Here is a 14,712-nt window from a genome sequence, read left to right on the forward strand (position 1 = left end):
CTAGTCAAATAGTTCTGAAAAACCGGAGGCTGACGTTGCTTAGAAGTCAAAATATTTGCTTCCGCTATTTGCCGTGGTGAAAAAAATGTCATTTGGGCTTTTAAGGATTTGCTAATTTTTTCCTAGCCTGCCATGAAATAACTAAGATTTGAAACATTTAGATGAGTAATCAATTAGATTCAGTTAAAAATAATCAATAAAAATAAATTGGGGTAGCAGACTTCTGGAAAAAAATGTCCATTTGAAAAGTACAAGAATGCAAGTACCCTCTTAGAAGAGGCATTCTTTTACGCGGAAGAGAATGCATCTTCCATAGCTAGCCTGCCATGAAATAACTAAGATTTGTAACATTTAGATGAGTACTCAATTAGATTCAGTTAAAAATAATCGATAAAAATAAATTGGGGTAGCAGACTTTTGGAAAAAAATGCGGTGCTTTCCGGTCATAGATGCAGAGGAGTTAGCCGTGTTAGTCTGTGGTAGCAAAATCAAAAAGAGTCCAGTAGCACCTTTAAGACTAACCAATTTTATTGTAGCATAAGCTTTCGAGAATCAAGTTCTCTTTGTCAGATGCCTGATACAAGCTTATGCTACAATAAAATTGGTTAGTCTTAAAGGTGCTACTGGACTCTTTCTGATTTTGGAAAAAAATGTCCATTTGAAAAGTACAAGAATGCAGGTACCCTCTTAGAAGAGGCATTCTCTTACACAGAAGAGAATGCATCTTCCATAGTTGTGCCTTTTGAAGACTCACATGTGTAATATTTAAAAGGGAAATGTGCTTTCCTTTCTTTAGAACTATTCTTATTCATATGCAAATTCATTAAAATCCACTAATCTAATACAACACATACTTGTCTTTATTTCTGAATTTTTTTTTATAACGAGCATAGTAAAATATATATAATGGTTAAAGGCTATATTTTAAATCAGAAGAACATTTATGCTCCCTGCCCAAAACACACAGTATCTTTCCTGGAAGTTACTGAACTCTTAGAAAAGACAGAAGGGGAAATTCTTTTGAGTGGAGATTTTAATGGTGTAATGGATTTGACTCATGGCCCTTCTGATTTTAAAAAGGAGAACAAAAACAGGGAAATGCGCCCCCCCCCCTCATGCTTTAGTAATGATAATTTACTGCCCCTTGGGATTTATCTTCCAAAAGAGCTGGAGCTCACCTTTCACTCAGGTCTGTGCTTTATGTATTCAAGAATAGATTTCTTCTCTCCCTTTGGTTCCCCCCTCAATTTGTACAAGTAGAGAATATTAAAATGAAGCCTGTTCTTTATGCTAATCATGCCCATAAGGTTTTCACCTGGCTACTGTTTCGCTTGGAGAAAACAGCTAGACAAAAGCATGTGGGTGCTTTATTATTGCAGGATGAATCGGTTGTTCCAAGTACGGAGCAATCACTAACAGGGTTTTTTTCTCTCTCAATGAAATGCCTATGGAGGTATTTCATTGTACTTGTGCAGTTTCTCCTGTCAGTTTCTGGACTGTTAAAAGCTCTTGATGGGAGCTCTTATCTCTCCAGAGCAACACGTCCTTTACTGTGCAGCATCCATTTCTGTTGCCAAAGTGATGCAGGATGGACAACAACACTGGCGTTTTACACGGACTAGCTTGCCCTGTCTAGCTAGGTCTGTGTGTGTGTGTGTGTGTGTGTGTGTGTGTATGCACATGCATGTGCATCGTTGTTGATTTTTTTAAAAAAAAAATCTCACTAAAAGGATGCCACGCTGATGGCTCTATTTTAGGACTCAAGGAGCTAAGCAATAGGGGAACGAGTCTGAATCTCAGCGAAAGGGGACACTGCAGCCGTATGGATTCCTGCTCGAACAGTGCTGCTTGACTGTAAAATGACGGCCGTTTCTCTCACTTCCAGGAATCTCTTCTTCCTGGAAGGTGAGTGGCTCAGTTCACCCTACTGCCGAGATGCAGCCACACACTCTCACAGCCTGTATTCCACCGCTGTTTCCAAGGAGTTGGCTGTGATAACACTCCAGGGTACCTTCAGCAAGGTAGAATAATGTAAGTTAAACGGGAAGGGGTGGCGGTCTGCAAAAACTCCCGTGCTGTGTCTGTTTTTATTTACACTTGGCGCCAGTTGGGGGTAGGTGGGGTGTGTGTGTGTGTGTGTTAATGCCATGCAGAGCAGCGGGGGGCAGTCACTCACTTTAGATGCAGATAAATGGGTCTCTAAAATCCCTTATCAGTTCAAAAATGCTACTATAGGCAATAGGATATGAGTGAGCGACAAAAAAGGCAAGATAAAGAGCAGTCTGTGCAAGAGAGAGGGCGTCTCTCATGCCTCTGTTAAAGGCTCTCCTTTTTCCGCCCCTGACTCGACTCTATTCAGTATAAGCCCGGAGAGGGGCAGGGGCTGTAATTCATCATGTGTGCTGGCACCAAGTCCTTGGTCCCAGTTGGTGATGCTTAGTTTGCTGTGATGAGTCTTGCAATTACCGGCCCTTTTTTTTGGTCTTAATCATGTTTATTGCTTTAACTTTTAAAAAATATCTACGGGGAGGGTAGCTGCTTTTAGCCGATCACATAAGACTTCAAATTTTCCTGTTCGGTGTTAAGGGAAAGGTTGAGAGAGGGCCTTTAGGGTCTCAGCTTCTGGCACCTAAGGGAGAAGAGGAGGAATCTTTGAAAAAAAATGCAAAAGCACATGCCCTGTATGCCATGCTTATGTTAGACTTGAGTCTACCTGCTTGGAAACAGTGGGGTTTTTTTTTTCATGTCTTGTTAAATGCTGGAATACGTTAAACTAATGGAGCATGAGTACAACAAGATCATACAAATTAAGAAGGAAATCACTGAAGCGTCTCTGGTGAGATTTCTCCGGATACCGTTTCTGCTTTCTAGATCTTATATAAAAGTGTGCTAGACAGGAACTGGACCATGGGGGCTTCCTTCCCAGGAGGGACCAAGCAGTGCAGGAAAGTTGGCCCTATTTAGTCTTTTCTTCGCTGCAGCCGTGCTACCTATGATGGTCCTGCTAGTCTGAATTCATCCCCATGCATGTGTCTTTGCTCACAACAGCTGTCCGTCTAGAAGTACTCTCAAACTACAAGCGGCAGAGAAATTGAAGTTTGGAGAAAGGAATTCACGTATAGATGATCACAGACGGCAGGGAAAGAATCGGTGTTCTTTGTGTCTCCATATAAAGCACGCTATTTAGCCGATGTCCGCATTCTTTCCTTACTATTAGAATGTTGAAGAACATCTAGTCCACGTGTTAAGGCTGGACTTATTCACTGAAATGATAACTCCATGTTTGGAGTTTCGGTATGGGAGCTTTCGTGGCTGAATGGTTCTAATACCAAAAAAAGGTCCTGTGTTCATAAATGAGAAGTCAAAGAGAAAGGGCCTTAGTCTTGTGTGTTGGCTGATAATGCTAGCTCACCATGGTGTTTTTTCTTTACTGAAAGAGCATTCAGTTATATGAACTTCTGCCTGAAGCCTGTAGTGGTATAACTCAGACATAAGTTTGCCACCTGGGTGGAAACTAAGCCTTCTTTCCAGTCTTCTAAAAACCTACCACAAAGAAGGCTCAACAATTTCCTGGGTAATCTAGTTCCATTTACCCAACTGCTTTCAGTTAAATTTTCATTGTACTTGCCGTGCTCTCTGGCAGCTTTCCTGCTGCGTCTCTTACCTTATTTCCTGTAATGGTAAAAAAAAACCCAGGCTTTACCCACCCCCTGCCCTTGAGTTGCTTTCTAACAGTCTTTAAGTGTAATTTTGTGTGAGTTTAAAGTGTGATGTTAGACTGAGCACACGTGATGGGTTAGGTCTAGCATTGCCTACTTCCAAGTGTGGCCTAGAGTTCTCCTGGAACTACAGTTGATCTCCAGAATAGTCAAGAGTCCAGTAGCACCTTTAAGACTAACCAACTTTATTGTAGCTTAAGCTTTCGAGAGCCACAACTCTCTTCGTCAGATGGGTCGTCAGATTTCGAGAGCCACAGCTCTCCTCGTCAGATGGATCATCAGCTTTCGAGAAGAGAGCTGTGGTTCTCGAAAGCTTATGCTACAGTTAAGTGGGTTAGTCTTAAATGTGCTACTGGACTCTTTACTATTTTGCAACTACAGACTAACACGGCTGACTCCTCTGGATCAGTTGATCTCCAGACTACAGAGATCAGTTCCCCTGGAGGAAACAACAGCTTCGGAGGCTGGATTCCCTCTCCAGCATCTACCCCCAAATCTCCAGGAATATCCCAACATGGAGTTGGCATTACTAGTTGGATCCTGTCTAAATTCCTTGCAGGGAAGCACAACTTCCCTTGTGTCTTTCCTCCAGTTGCATCCTGAAATGCCCCCAGAATGCTTTTCCTGGAAGGAAATGCCCCCCCCCCCAGTAGCAGCATGAGGGGGCTGCTGAAGGGCTGCTGCAGCCTTGCTGTTGAAAATCACCCCCTCCCCACCCCCCCCACCCCTTGTGCCTGCAGATCTTCTTCACAGGATTCAACTCAGTTTCTTTAGCTTTGCTCCATGTGGAATGCTTTTCGGCCTGCCGTTGAATCCATTCCTGGGCGCTCTTGCCCCGCGTAGACTTTTGTATCCTGATTCCTCTGTGGCCTTTATTGGGCTAATGGGGAAGGTGAACATATTGTCAGTATCTGGAGTTTAGTGTAGAAAAATCCATAGATATTCTCCTCCCTCCCTCCTCCACTTTAAGGGATAACACCCAACTAATTGTTGAATGTCGAGCACGTGTCCCAAAAGCACTTTGACTGCATTACGAGGGCTCTTGTACCTTTGAGTTACCCAGGTTACCGAATTTTTGGTAGGCTCAGCTTTTTATTCTACAGTACTGCAGGGACTTAAACTTAACATAATTCCTTGATCTACATAACTCCTAAAGATACCAGACCCCATTGCTGAAAAGTTGGCCAATCCCAGGCGTGGGACCAGGTATTCCTATGTACGTTATTCATTTAACCATTTTACATTTCTATGGTTGTCGTGGATTTTCCGGGCTGTATAGCCGTGGTCTTGGCAATGCCCGGAAAATCCACAACAACCATCGTCCTCCGGCCGTGAAAGAAAGCCTTCAACAATATATTTTTACATTTCTGGTTGTCTGTTGCTCTTGAAAGGTTAGTTGCCTGATTGAGAAGCATAACTGTGACAACATCTGTAGATAACCTGTAAATTCATGTGTCTTGACCCCAGTAGGATAGTTCCAAAGTTGGCCTCACCCTGGAGAGCCTGACAGCAGAGTTCTCCTTTTGGCAAACCTTCTCATATGAACAGTCTGAAGGGAATTCTGTCTGATTAAGCACATGTGGCAGAATCACAGACAAAGCCCAGGAAGCTCAAGATGCTACAAGCACATCTTAAGACGAATGATAAATCCACGGAATTAAAAAAATCTTAGAAGCATTTGGGTGTACATGCTCTGAGTTGAACGAGTATCGGAGGGCCAGGAGCTTTTAAAGATTTTGGGGAGCCCTAGAAGCTAAAAGTAGGCTCCTGCAGCGAAGCAGATAAAATGAGGCTAACTACCTAATTTTAAGACCTGTTGCACCAGAAAAGAAGGGTTTATGACGGAATGCGTTAACATAATGTTGCACGAACACAGCATTGCAAGGTGTGTTACATGACTTTGCGTGTCTGGCACTGCAGACTGGTACATTGGTGTAAATATTGAAGAGGGGTTGCGCGCATAAAGCCATACCCATTTTTCGTAATGGATATATTAAAAAAGGGGGTAGGGGGAGCAGGAGTTTCATGGAGTGACAAAATGGGGGAAATAGTCACTAAGGAATTGCCAAACAAGTACGCTGGTGTATATACTCTTCCTCTGGGAAGCAGCAGCAATGAAATAGAGTTCTCCACGTTAAGAATATGTTTGAAATGAATACCTTTTTACAATTGTCATCTTGAGCTTGGGTTTGGTTGTTGTGATCTTCCTGAAAAGTGTTCGTGTAACCCCCCCCCCCCTTAGAGCCTATGCTGATAAATGCTGTCCCGTGTGGCAAATTTCTCCAAGATACTTTATTCACAGTACAGATGATTTATTTGTATAGAACAAAGCAAAACCGTATGCAGGGCTTTTTTTTCTGGGAAAAGAGGTGGTGGAACTCAGTGGGTTGCCAGCACAGGGGGAAACTCCTGGCAGGAGGTGGTGCCCCTGGTTCCACATGCGCATGCGCAAAGTGTGCGCATGTTCCCGGGACTGCACAGTGACATCACTTGGGGTCATTTGGAACAAAGGGGGGGGGGGTTGAAGCTTAAATCGCCCTTGGAGAAAATGGTCACATGGCCGGTGGCCCCACTCCGTGATCTCCAGACAGAGGAGAGTTTAGATAGCCCTCCGCGCCATGGTGTGGAGGCCAATCTAAACTCCCCTCTGTCTGGAGATCAGGGGGCGGGGCTGCCGGCCATGTGACCATTTTCAAGAGGTGCCGGAACTCCGTTCCACCGCGTTCCTGCTGAAAAAAGAGCCCTGACCATATGTCTACCAGTTCTCATTTATGGTCGACCCACTAATTTGAAATGAAAATCCCTTTATCCTGCAGCTGCCACGTCACATGCAGAGCGATGCTTCTGCCTTTTTGAGCACCCCCAAGTGGCGCTGCACATATTGTTTTAAGAATTTGCGTCTTCTAGGCTAACTTTGGCCATGCATGGTTAAACCTGTGCCCCACTCCTGAAAACGTTGTGATCTTAACATCGTAAACGTGAGAGAGGTGCCCGCAGCATATAAGAGAACGTCCTAACTAGCGTCTTGCTCCATCAGCAGAGGAAGTGGTCTGATTCTTTCTGTGCCAGCCATGCTCAGGAAGGCGGCATGCTATCAAATAGCGTGGTTAACTTTGTTTAGGGAAAGGCAACCCGTTAAACCATTTGCCCAGGCCACATTGTTTGGAAACATGCCTTCAGGTTGTTTATTAGATGAAGTTTGGATTCTGCTTTATATACTGTGGAAGGTTAGTTGCCTGATTGAGAAGCATAACTGTGACAACATCTGTAGATAACCTGTAAATTCATGTGTCTTGACTCCAGTAGGATAATTCCAAAGTTGGCCTCACCCTGGAGAGCCTGACAGCAGAGTTCTCCTTTTGGCAAACCTTCTCATATGAACAGTCTGAAGGGAATTCTGTCTGATTAAGTTTGGATTCTGCTTTATATACTGTCATTTACAAGGAGCCGCCGTGTGCGATTTTTCCTTCCAAAATGCACGCTGCAAGGGCTAGTTCCTGCTTGTGTAGCCACGGAATAGCTTCTCCCCACAGCCTTTTGTTAAATAAACTATTTCTTGAGACCGGTTCTTACCCCAAAGCACCCCAAGTTACCTGTGCTTCTTTTTATTTTCTAAAGGTAGTGGTGACTCTTCTTTGGAAAAGGAGTTCACCTCCACGATCGTGGGGCCCACAGTGAGCACACCGAACAGCCAACACTCCTCCCCAATCCGCTCCCTTAGTGGTGAGTACATGACCTACCTGCTCCAGATACCTACAGGTGAGATTTTTAGTGTATGGGATTGAGTAACTGTGCAATATTTATTGGAAACGAATGCTTCTTGAGATAAGATCCTCTTCTGTTGAACGGTTGGGAACTGGGATTTTTTTTTGACAGAGGGGAAGGGTCGCTATGCCACGTGAATGCCGCCTTTGGGAAAAATAAGACCAGGGCCCAAGTGTGGAGTGGGGTGTAGAAGCAGATATACTTTATGGGAGACTGGTCACAGAGGATCCGGACCAGACCATAGCCCGTTACTACGACTAACCTCTTGCCATTACTACTTAACGTAATTTCAGAAATAGTGCCTTTTTCCTTTCAAGATTAGAGATCACGTGGATGCAAGGGGGAATGGGTGGGCGCTGTTATAAGTTTGTATCAGACCCAGAGAAATTTGTGCATGGAGTTGGGGGGGGGGCGACCTCTAGAAGAGAGCTGAGAAGGGGCATGCTTGTACTGATGTGTTTAAGATTTGTTACATTCTGTAACCTCAGGCATGTCCTGTTGGAATTAACATCCTATTTTAGCCCAATTTTGTAAAAATACACAAAGCTACCAAATTGCAGGATTAATACAGGGTTCTTAGACATCTCCGGCAACACTGGTCACATGACATTTCTAAAAATCATTAAAATTAAGCTTCTCTGTCTTCCTAGTCTTAAGCATAGAGGGGGCAAGCTTTGCCTTTTGGTTCAAAGTTGGGTTGGAAATGCCAAAATGGAATCCAGTGTTAGCTGTTCGGAATGGAATGTTCAGAAGTCTGTGCAACGCACCCGGTGTGTTTCAGAAACCAGTTGGTCCAATGTAATACGGAAGGAATTTAGCACATGGACTGGACAAACCGGAAGCAAGTATCTTCCCCTTTAACAGGGAGACACTGGTTGATGCTCTTGCTTCTGATCAGACTTGATATTACAGCTGGTTCCTACAGCAAACGCATGCCCCAGTGGAGTAGAAACATTACATAACCTGTTTTGCTAGCGCAACCAGACGCAGCTTTGGTTCTGTAAGGAAGGTTGCTGTACAATAGCTAGCTCTAGGAAAAAGAAAAAAGCAACTCATCCCCAGGGGATGGGAAAACATCAAAGTCCAGCCCGCCTCAATGTATCTGGGCAGCTCCTGCCCCAGCGAACGGGCTTTCACTTCATATTTGCACTCAGAAGTGTCAGCGTGCAGTGTATCTTCACGATGCTCTTGGGAAATAAGCTTTTTACAAACCTTTTAAACTCCCAGTCCTCCTCCCAACCCCTCTCCCCCACAAGAATGTGTTCTGGCCACAAATACTGTTCCAGGCCTACGCTCTGGCATGTGTCATGACAGATTTACTTCAGTGGCATTCCTTTTCAAAGGCTTCCCATGTACATATTGTTATTGATTAGGGTACCGTTTTGGCTTGTCTCAGTCCCAAACTAAAAGGCTAAATCTTGACCTTCCAGAGGTTGGTTTTTGACTTCAGTAAAGGTCTCTGAAGTATTCGTCTTGGATCATTCTATTTGCCTCGCTTCTTGGAAGTATAAGCAGATATCCTTCTAGAACACAAGTAGCGTTAGCCGGACAATAGCTACAAAAGGATTGAATCATCCTTTGACTCTCCTATTAGCTGCCCATGGAGACAGGATGCTAAGATCCGCTACCCTGGCAGTGTCACGTGAATCCATTTGTGTTGGCTGGCAGGCCCTCTGCACCAAGGAAGTGAAATTCCTGTCCCTTTGACTGGTTTGTTAATACACCACGTTGCTGAGCATCTGAGATACTTAATGAGGAAATCATTGCCATGGTCTCTGGTGGTACTTACACTGTGGCTGGCATGGTTAGATGAATTAAAATGAGACCTTTTGCCTTTATCAGTTCAGATGTATAATAAAGGTCTTTCTCAGGATTAGGGGCTATTGGGAAGCCCTGGGGGTGGGGGTGGGGGGTGGACTATGAATCCCCATTTGATGAGCTCTGCTTAGTGGCAGCGATATCGATAGATGTCTGGTATGCTCTGTATCGTATGTGTTTACTCTGGACGTAAAGTAAATGTAATTGTTTTCTATATATGACCATGACCTAAGCTGCCGTTCTGTTCCATCTCCCTTGCAGAATGAATGTGTACAATTATGCCGTATTTTTAGAGAAGCATGCTTTAACATTTGTGTGGGTATCTGTGTGAATGAAGAAGGTTGGGGACGCTTTTTGGTTTCTGAACAGTGTGTATTTAAGCAGCCTGGGTCTTCTGTCTCTTACTAAAGTAACTGAATGCCAACCTATTCTGGGAGCACAGGTGAACTCTCTGACCACACCGCATGTCTTATCTCTAGCCGCCTCCCCTGGCTGCAGGCAGCGAATGTTCGCGTCCATTGCAAGGCCTCCAAGCAGCTGCGTTCTCTTCAGTTCTGTTGCATGATAGGGAAGGGAACAACTGGAAAAGGGAAAAAGATACGCCAGTGATGACCTACATTCTTAACTATTCTAATGCTCTGTGGAATACCACGAATCTTAAATGGTAACTGTCATGCCACCGCTAAGGGCTGTTTCGTGGAGAATCAACAGGCTTATATTGTCCTTGTGTGTGTGTTCCCCCCCCCTCCCTGCAACAACATAAAGTACACAGACACATTTCATCCTTAGGGCCCAACGAGATGTGATGGAAGCAGCCATGTTTGCTTGGTCCCCTGGCCTGTTCATTTCTCGAACAGGGGTGATGTAAAGAACGTACAGTTGAGGGGGGGCTGTATTCTCTCCCAGGCTCTTTTGCTCCTAGGTTGCCTTCAACACCGGAAGTAAGACAAACTGGGAGAAGATTCCTGAAGGGACAGAATGCAGGAAGCGATGAGAAGCGGCTTCAGTTCCTCTTTCTCATACGGAGTCAGGGACACTCCTGCCCCATTTCATACCTTAATGGGGCAGACCTGCAAACAGAAAACGTGACAGCCCCCTTGTGTCTCATTTTGGCCCTTACTCCTATTTCCCTCCCGTTGGAAGAGCATCTCATTGGAAAAGTATGCAGCAGGGAAGACAGAAAGAATTGGAAGGCAATAGGTGTCCTACTGGTCTTGAACAACTAAATCTGGCCATGAACCAAAGATTCAGGAATCCTATTTATATAGCTTTTAAAAACTGCTTTAATGAAGGTTACTCCATATATCTGACGTATCCGAAAGTAAAGACAGGAAGCCCGCATTTCGTAAGCTTATGTTAACTGCTTTGAGGGTATCGTTTGAGGTAATTGATCTTTGTTTCCCAGCTTCCACTACATGGCTTGGAAAGTGTTTTGTTCCGCTTGATGTGAAAAGCTCTTCCATGCCTCAGGCTGTAGTATCTTCTTGATTTCAGTCGCCTGATGGCAGCTGTGTATTTTCTGTGACTAAACACTACAACCGAAAAGCATTATTTTAAATCTTGGGATTCTACCCTCCGCTGTAATTATTGGAATGTCCATTGCGCTGTTGGTGGGAAGGGAATATTTTGTAGGTAACAAGATAGAAATGCCACACATGTATTTGTTTGGGCAGTCAGATATAAAACTGGTTCTAGAGATGCAACGCCTTGACGTTATTCAGTTGCCTTACCTTTAATGATCTGATCATACATTATACACATTTAAATGGTACGGGTAGTCTTGTTTCTCCCATCCTGCTCAGCATCTAGTAAGATGGGATTTTTCCAGCCTGCTTTGTGTTTTCCTGATAGGAACTTGCATTACACCATGACAGTCTTGTTTCTTGTACATTCCTTCCTGTATCCGTTGTGATACGGGTTCCTTCTGATCCTTGGTTTAGCACTCTTGACCTAGTAATGTAAGGTTTCGTGCTGATATGCATAAAATGTCTAAAATAGTCCTGCAGGGCTGCCCAAGTGGTCTTGGAAGGATGCTCTTCATATTTTTCAGAACGAGAAGTTAGAGGGGGTTGGCAAATGTTTCGATAATTGGCTTGAGCAGCTGCGCCCCAGCTATTGGAGCTCTGGGGGTAGGCCTTTTGATTTGAATGCAGAGAGGTTTCTTGATTCTGATGCTCAAAATAGAAAAGGTTTGGCAATCTCTTACACTGAGAAGTCTTTTTTCTCCCTCCTGTAGAGGTGTTATGTTGGGGTGGGGGAGGTTCGTTGCTTACAAACCCTTTGACAGAAGCCTTTTTAATTTTTGCTTTTACTTTTCTCTTCCATAGCAAATTCTATCAAGGTGGAAATGTACAGTGATGAAGAAGCAAGCAGGCTGCTGTCGCAGGACGACCGGCTGATCGAAAAAGATGACAGTGTGATTGTGGAAGATTCTCTCTCCGAGCCCCTCGGCTACTGCGATGGGTCTGGGCAGGACCCGCACTCCCCTGGCGGCATCCGGCTACCCAACGGCAAGCTAAAATGTGATATCTGTGGGATGGTGTGCATCGGCCCAAATGTGCTGATGGTGCATAAGCGCAGCCACACTGGTAAGCAAACATGGCTGCCAGTAACCAATAACAGTGAGGAATTCAATAACGTTACAATATCCTACGGCATTAATGGTAGGAGAATCCACTTGTCAAACTCAAGCCCTCTAACCTTGGCTAGCATATAGTGTCGCTGCCCACGGTTTTATCAGGTGGTAGTCGCTTGCAGGGTTGGACTCCAGATCGGTTCACATAGTAGCAATACTTGACTTGTACTGCACTTTAGAGTGTTTGAAGCACTTTACATGTGTGGGTCCTCTTTAAAATCCGATGTGAACACTCATAACACGGATTATGGTAATCTTGAACGGCTCGGCAGCAGGAATAAAACTGGGAGCCAGTTTGGTGTAGTGGTTAAGAGTGCGGGACTCTGTAGTCTGTAGTAGCAAAATCAAAGAGTCCAGTAGCACCTTTAAGACTAACCAACTGTATAAGCATAAGCTTTCGAGAATCACAGCTCTCTTCGTCAGATGCATGCAGGGCAAGAAGAAACTGGTCAGATATAGAGGAGGAGAGGGGGGGCGGAGTAGATGCAAACAGCTCCTTCTGATATGGAGATCAGTTTGCTTCCGTTAAGGAAATCAGTTACCTGTGATAATGAGATAACCATTCATAGTCCCTATTCAGTCCCAGCCTAACTGAGTCAAATTTACATATGAATTCCAATTCAGCAGCTTCCCGTTGGATTTTGTTTTTGAAAGGTTTCTGTTGAACTACAGTGACCTTTAAGTCTTTGATAGAATGTCCTAGTAGATTGAAGTGTTCTCCCACTGGTTTCTGGACATTGCCATGAAATGGCAACATCCAGAAGTAACTGTTAAGGAAATTAGAAGTAACTGATTTCCTTAACAGAAGCAAACTGATCTCCATATCAAAAGGAGCTGTTTGCATCTACTCCGCCCCCCCTCTCCTCCTCTATATCTGACCAGTTTCTTCTTGCCCTGCATGCATCTGACGAAGAGAGCTGTGATTCTCGAAAGCTTATGCTACAATAAAGTTGGTTAGTCTTAAAGGTGCTACTGGACTCTTTTTGATTTTGCTACCTCACAGGGTGTTTTGTTGTGGGGATAATGGTAACATACTTTGTAAACTGCTCTGAGTGGGTGTTAAGTCATCCTGAAGGGCAGCATATAAATCGAATGTTGTTGTTGTTGTTAAAACGGACCTGAATAAGCTACTTTTCTATCGAATGAGAGAGCATCCAAAAGAAGATAAAAGCTGGAATGCCGCTTGGTGAAAGCAAAGTAGCAGAGCTGATGCCTCTGGACATTCACGCAGGATGTGCTTCTTTCCAGGTGAGAGGCCGTTCCACTGCAATCAGTGCGGTGCCTCCTTTACCCAAAAAGGTAACCTCCTACGCCACATCAAACTGCACTCGGGCGAGAAGCCTTTCAAATGTCCTTTCTGCAACTACGCCTGCCGGAGAAGAGATGCACTCACTGGCCACCTCCGCACGCACTCAGGTAGGTTGCAGGGCATCCCTCCTACCTGAGAGCTCTAATAATGAACTAGATGAGGCTTGGTGAAATGAGAGGGGGATTGGAAGACGCTATTTTTTGCTCTGCAGCCTTAGCCCAAGCCGCTGTCCGTGGGAATTTATTTACCTGGTTTAAAATGCATGAAAAATCTCACCATTCACAACCTGCCAGCCATCCCTTACGTTTCTGCTCTTACTTTGGTTCTGTTGCCTCCCATATCATCCTTCTAATTTAGCCACCAATTCATCCTCTCACCCTTTCTTGACATCTGTTATTCACATTTAGATGCTACCTTCCCTCCCCCCCCACCAAAGTTCATAGTGTTCTCGGGGGTGCTCTCTCTGTACTTTCCGATTCAGGCACTGACCAAGATAAGTTCAAAATCAAATTGTGTTGGGTATCTTTGCAACTTTTTCCATGCTGTCCTAAGTGGAGTTGCGCCCTTGGAAACCCATTGACTTCAGTGGTCTTAGAAGGGTGTGACTTTGCTTAGTTCAGCTCTGTGTCTGTCTCTTCTAGACCGTTCTTGTGGTCAAGGCACCTCAAGCTTTAACTGACCTCGGAAAGCTTAATGCCCACAATGCCAGATAAGCAAAACCACAGTTACTTCTTTGTGGCTTCTGTGCATCACACTGATGGAGCTTCGTGTTCGTGCAGAGCGACAAGTTCGGAAATGTGTAGTTAGCTTTTATGCAGGAAATCCTCCCAGCTCAGAGACGTGGTTTTGGACTGAGCATGCCCAAAGAGTAGGACCTTCACCTTCCTTCTCAGTTTCTTTTTGTCCGCTGCAGAAGCGTTTAGGAATCCTCTTTCTGGAATCTGACTTTCTGGGAAAATACTTCTTATAGTTCTCACTGTGTCTTGGTGTACATAGTAGCTGTGTAAAATAGTGTTTCTCTGTTTTGTGGGTGCTTGGTGCTTCAAGCCACAGTAACATTGAGACTAGACTACTATAATGCACTCAAAATAGATCTCCCTTCAAAGTCAATTTAGACACTTGAGTTAGCACAGAACACTGTTTGATTATTAAAAACTAGCAACAACGCCCGTTGTGTGAAAAAATACAACGGGCTCTAGAAAACTGATTCGGCAGGCCCCTTCCTGGCAGCAAGTGGGCGCTTTGCAGCAGCCTCGAGGCCAGAATGGTCGGCAATGCGCCTGCACAAGGATAAAAAGTGAGTTGTCGCCAATACGGCTTGCCTTTTATATAGTAGGATAATAATAATAATAACTGTTTTAATATACCACTCTTTTAGACAGATAACTGCTCGACTCAGAGCAGTGAAGAAAGTCAATATTATTATTGTCTCCACAGTACCGCTGGGGAGCTGGGCTGAGAGGAAT

General features: G+C 44.4%; 1 protein-coding gene across 1 annotated transcript in view; it reads left to right on the forward strand.

Moving 5' to 3' along the window:
• Positions 1-14,712, forward strand: part of IKZF4 (IKAROS family zinc finger 4) — a 53,752-nt gene that overhangs the window by 22,631 nt on the left and 16,409 nt on the right. The window contains exons 3-5 of the mRNA XM_055003689.1: positions 7,338-7,442; positions 11,630-11,890; positions 13,186-13,353. Coding sequence (XP_054859664.1) covers positions 7,338-7,442; positions 11,630-11,890; positions 13,186-13,353 — 534 coding nt within the window. The remainder of the gene's footprint in view (positions 1-7,337; positions 7,443-11,629; positions 11,891-13,185; positions 13,354-14,712) is intronic.

This window comes from Eublepharis macularius, chromosome 19 (assembly GCF_028583425.1).
Source record: "Eublepharis macularius isolate TG4126 chromosome 19, MPM_Emac_v1.0, whole genome shotgun sequence".
Lineage (NCBI taxonomy): Eukaryota > Metazoa > Chordata > Lepidosauria > Squamata > Eublepharidae > Eublepharis > Eublepharis macularius.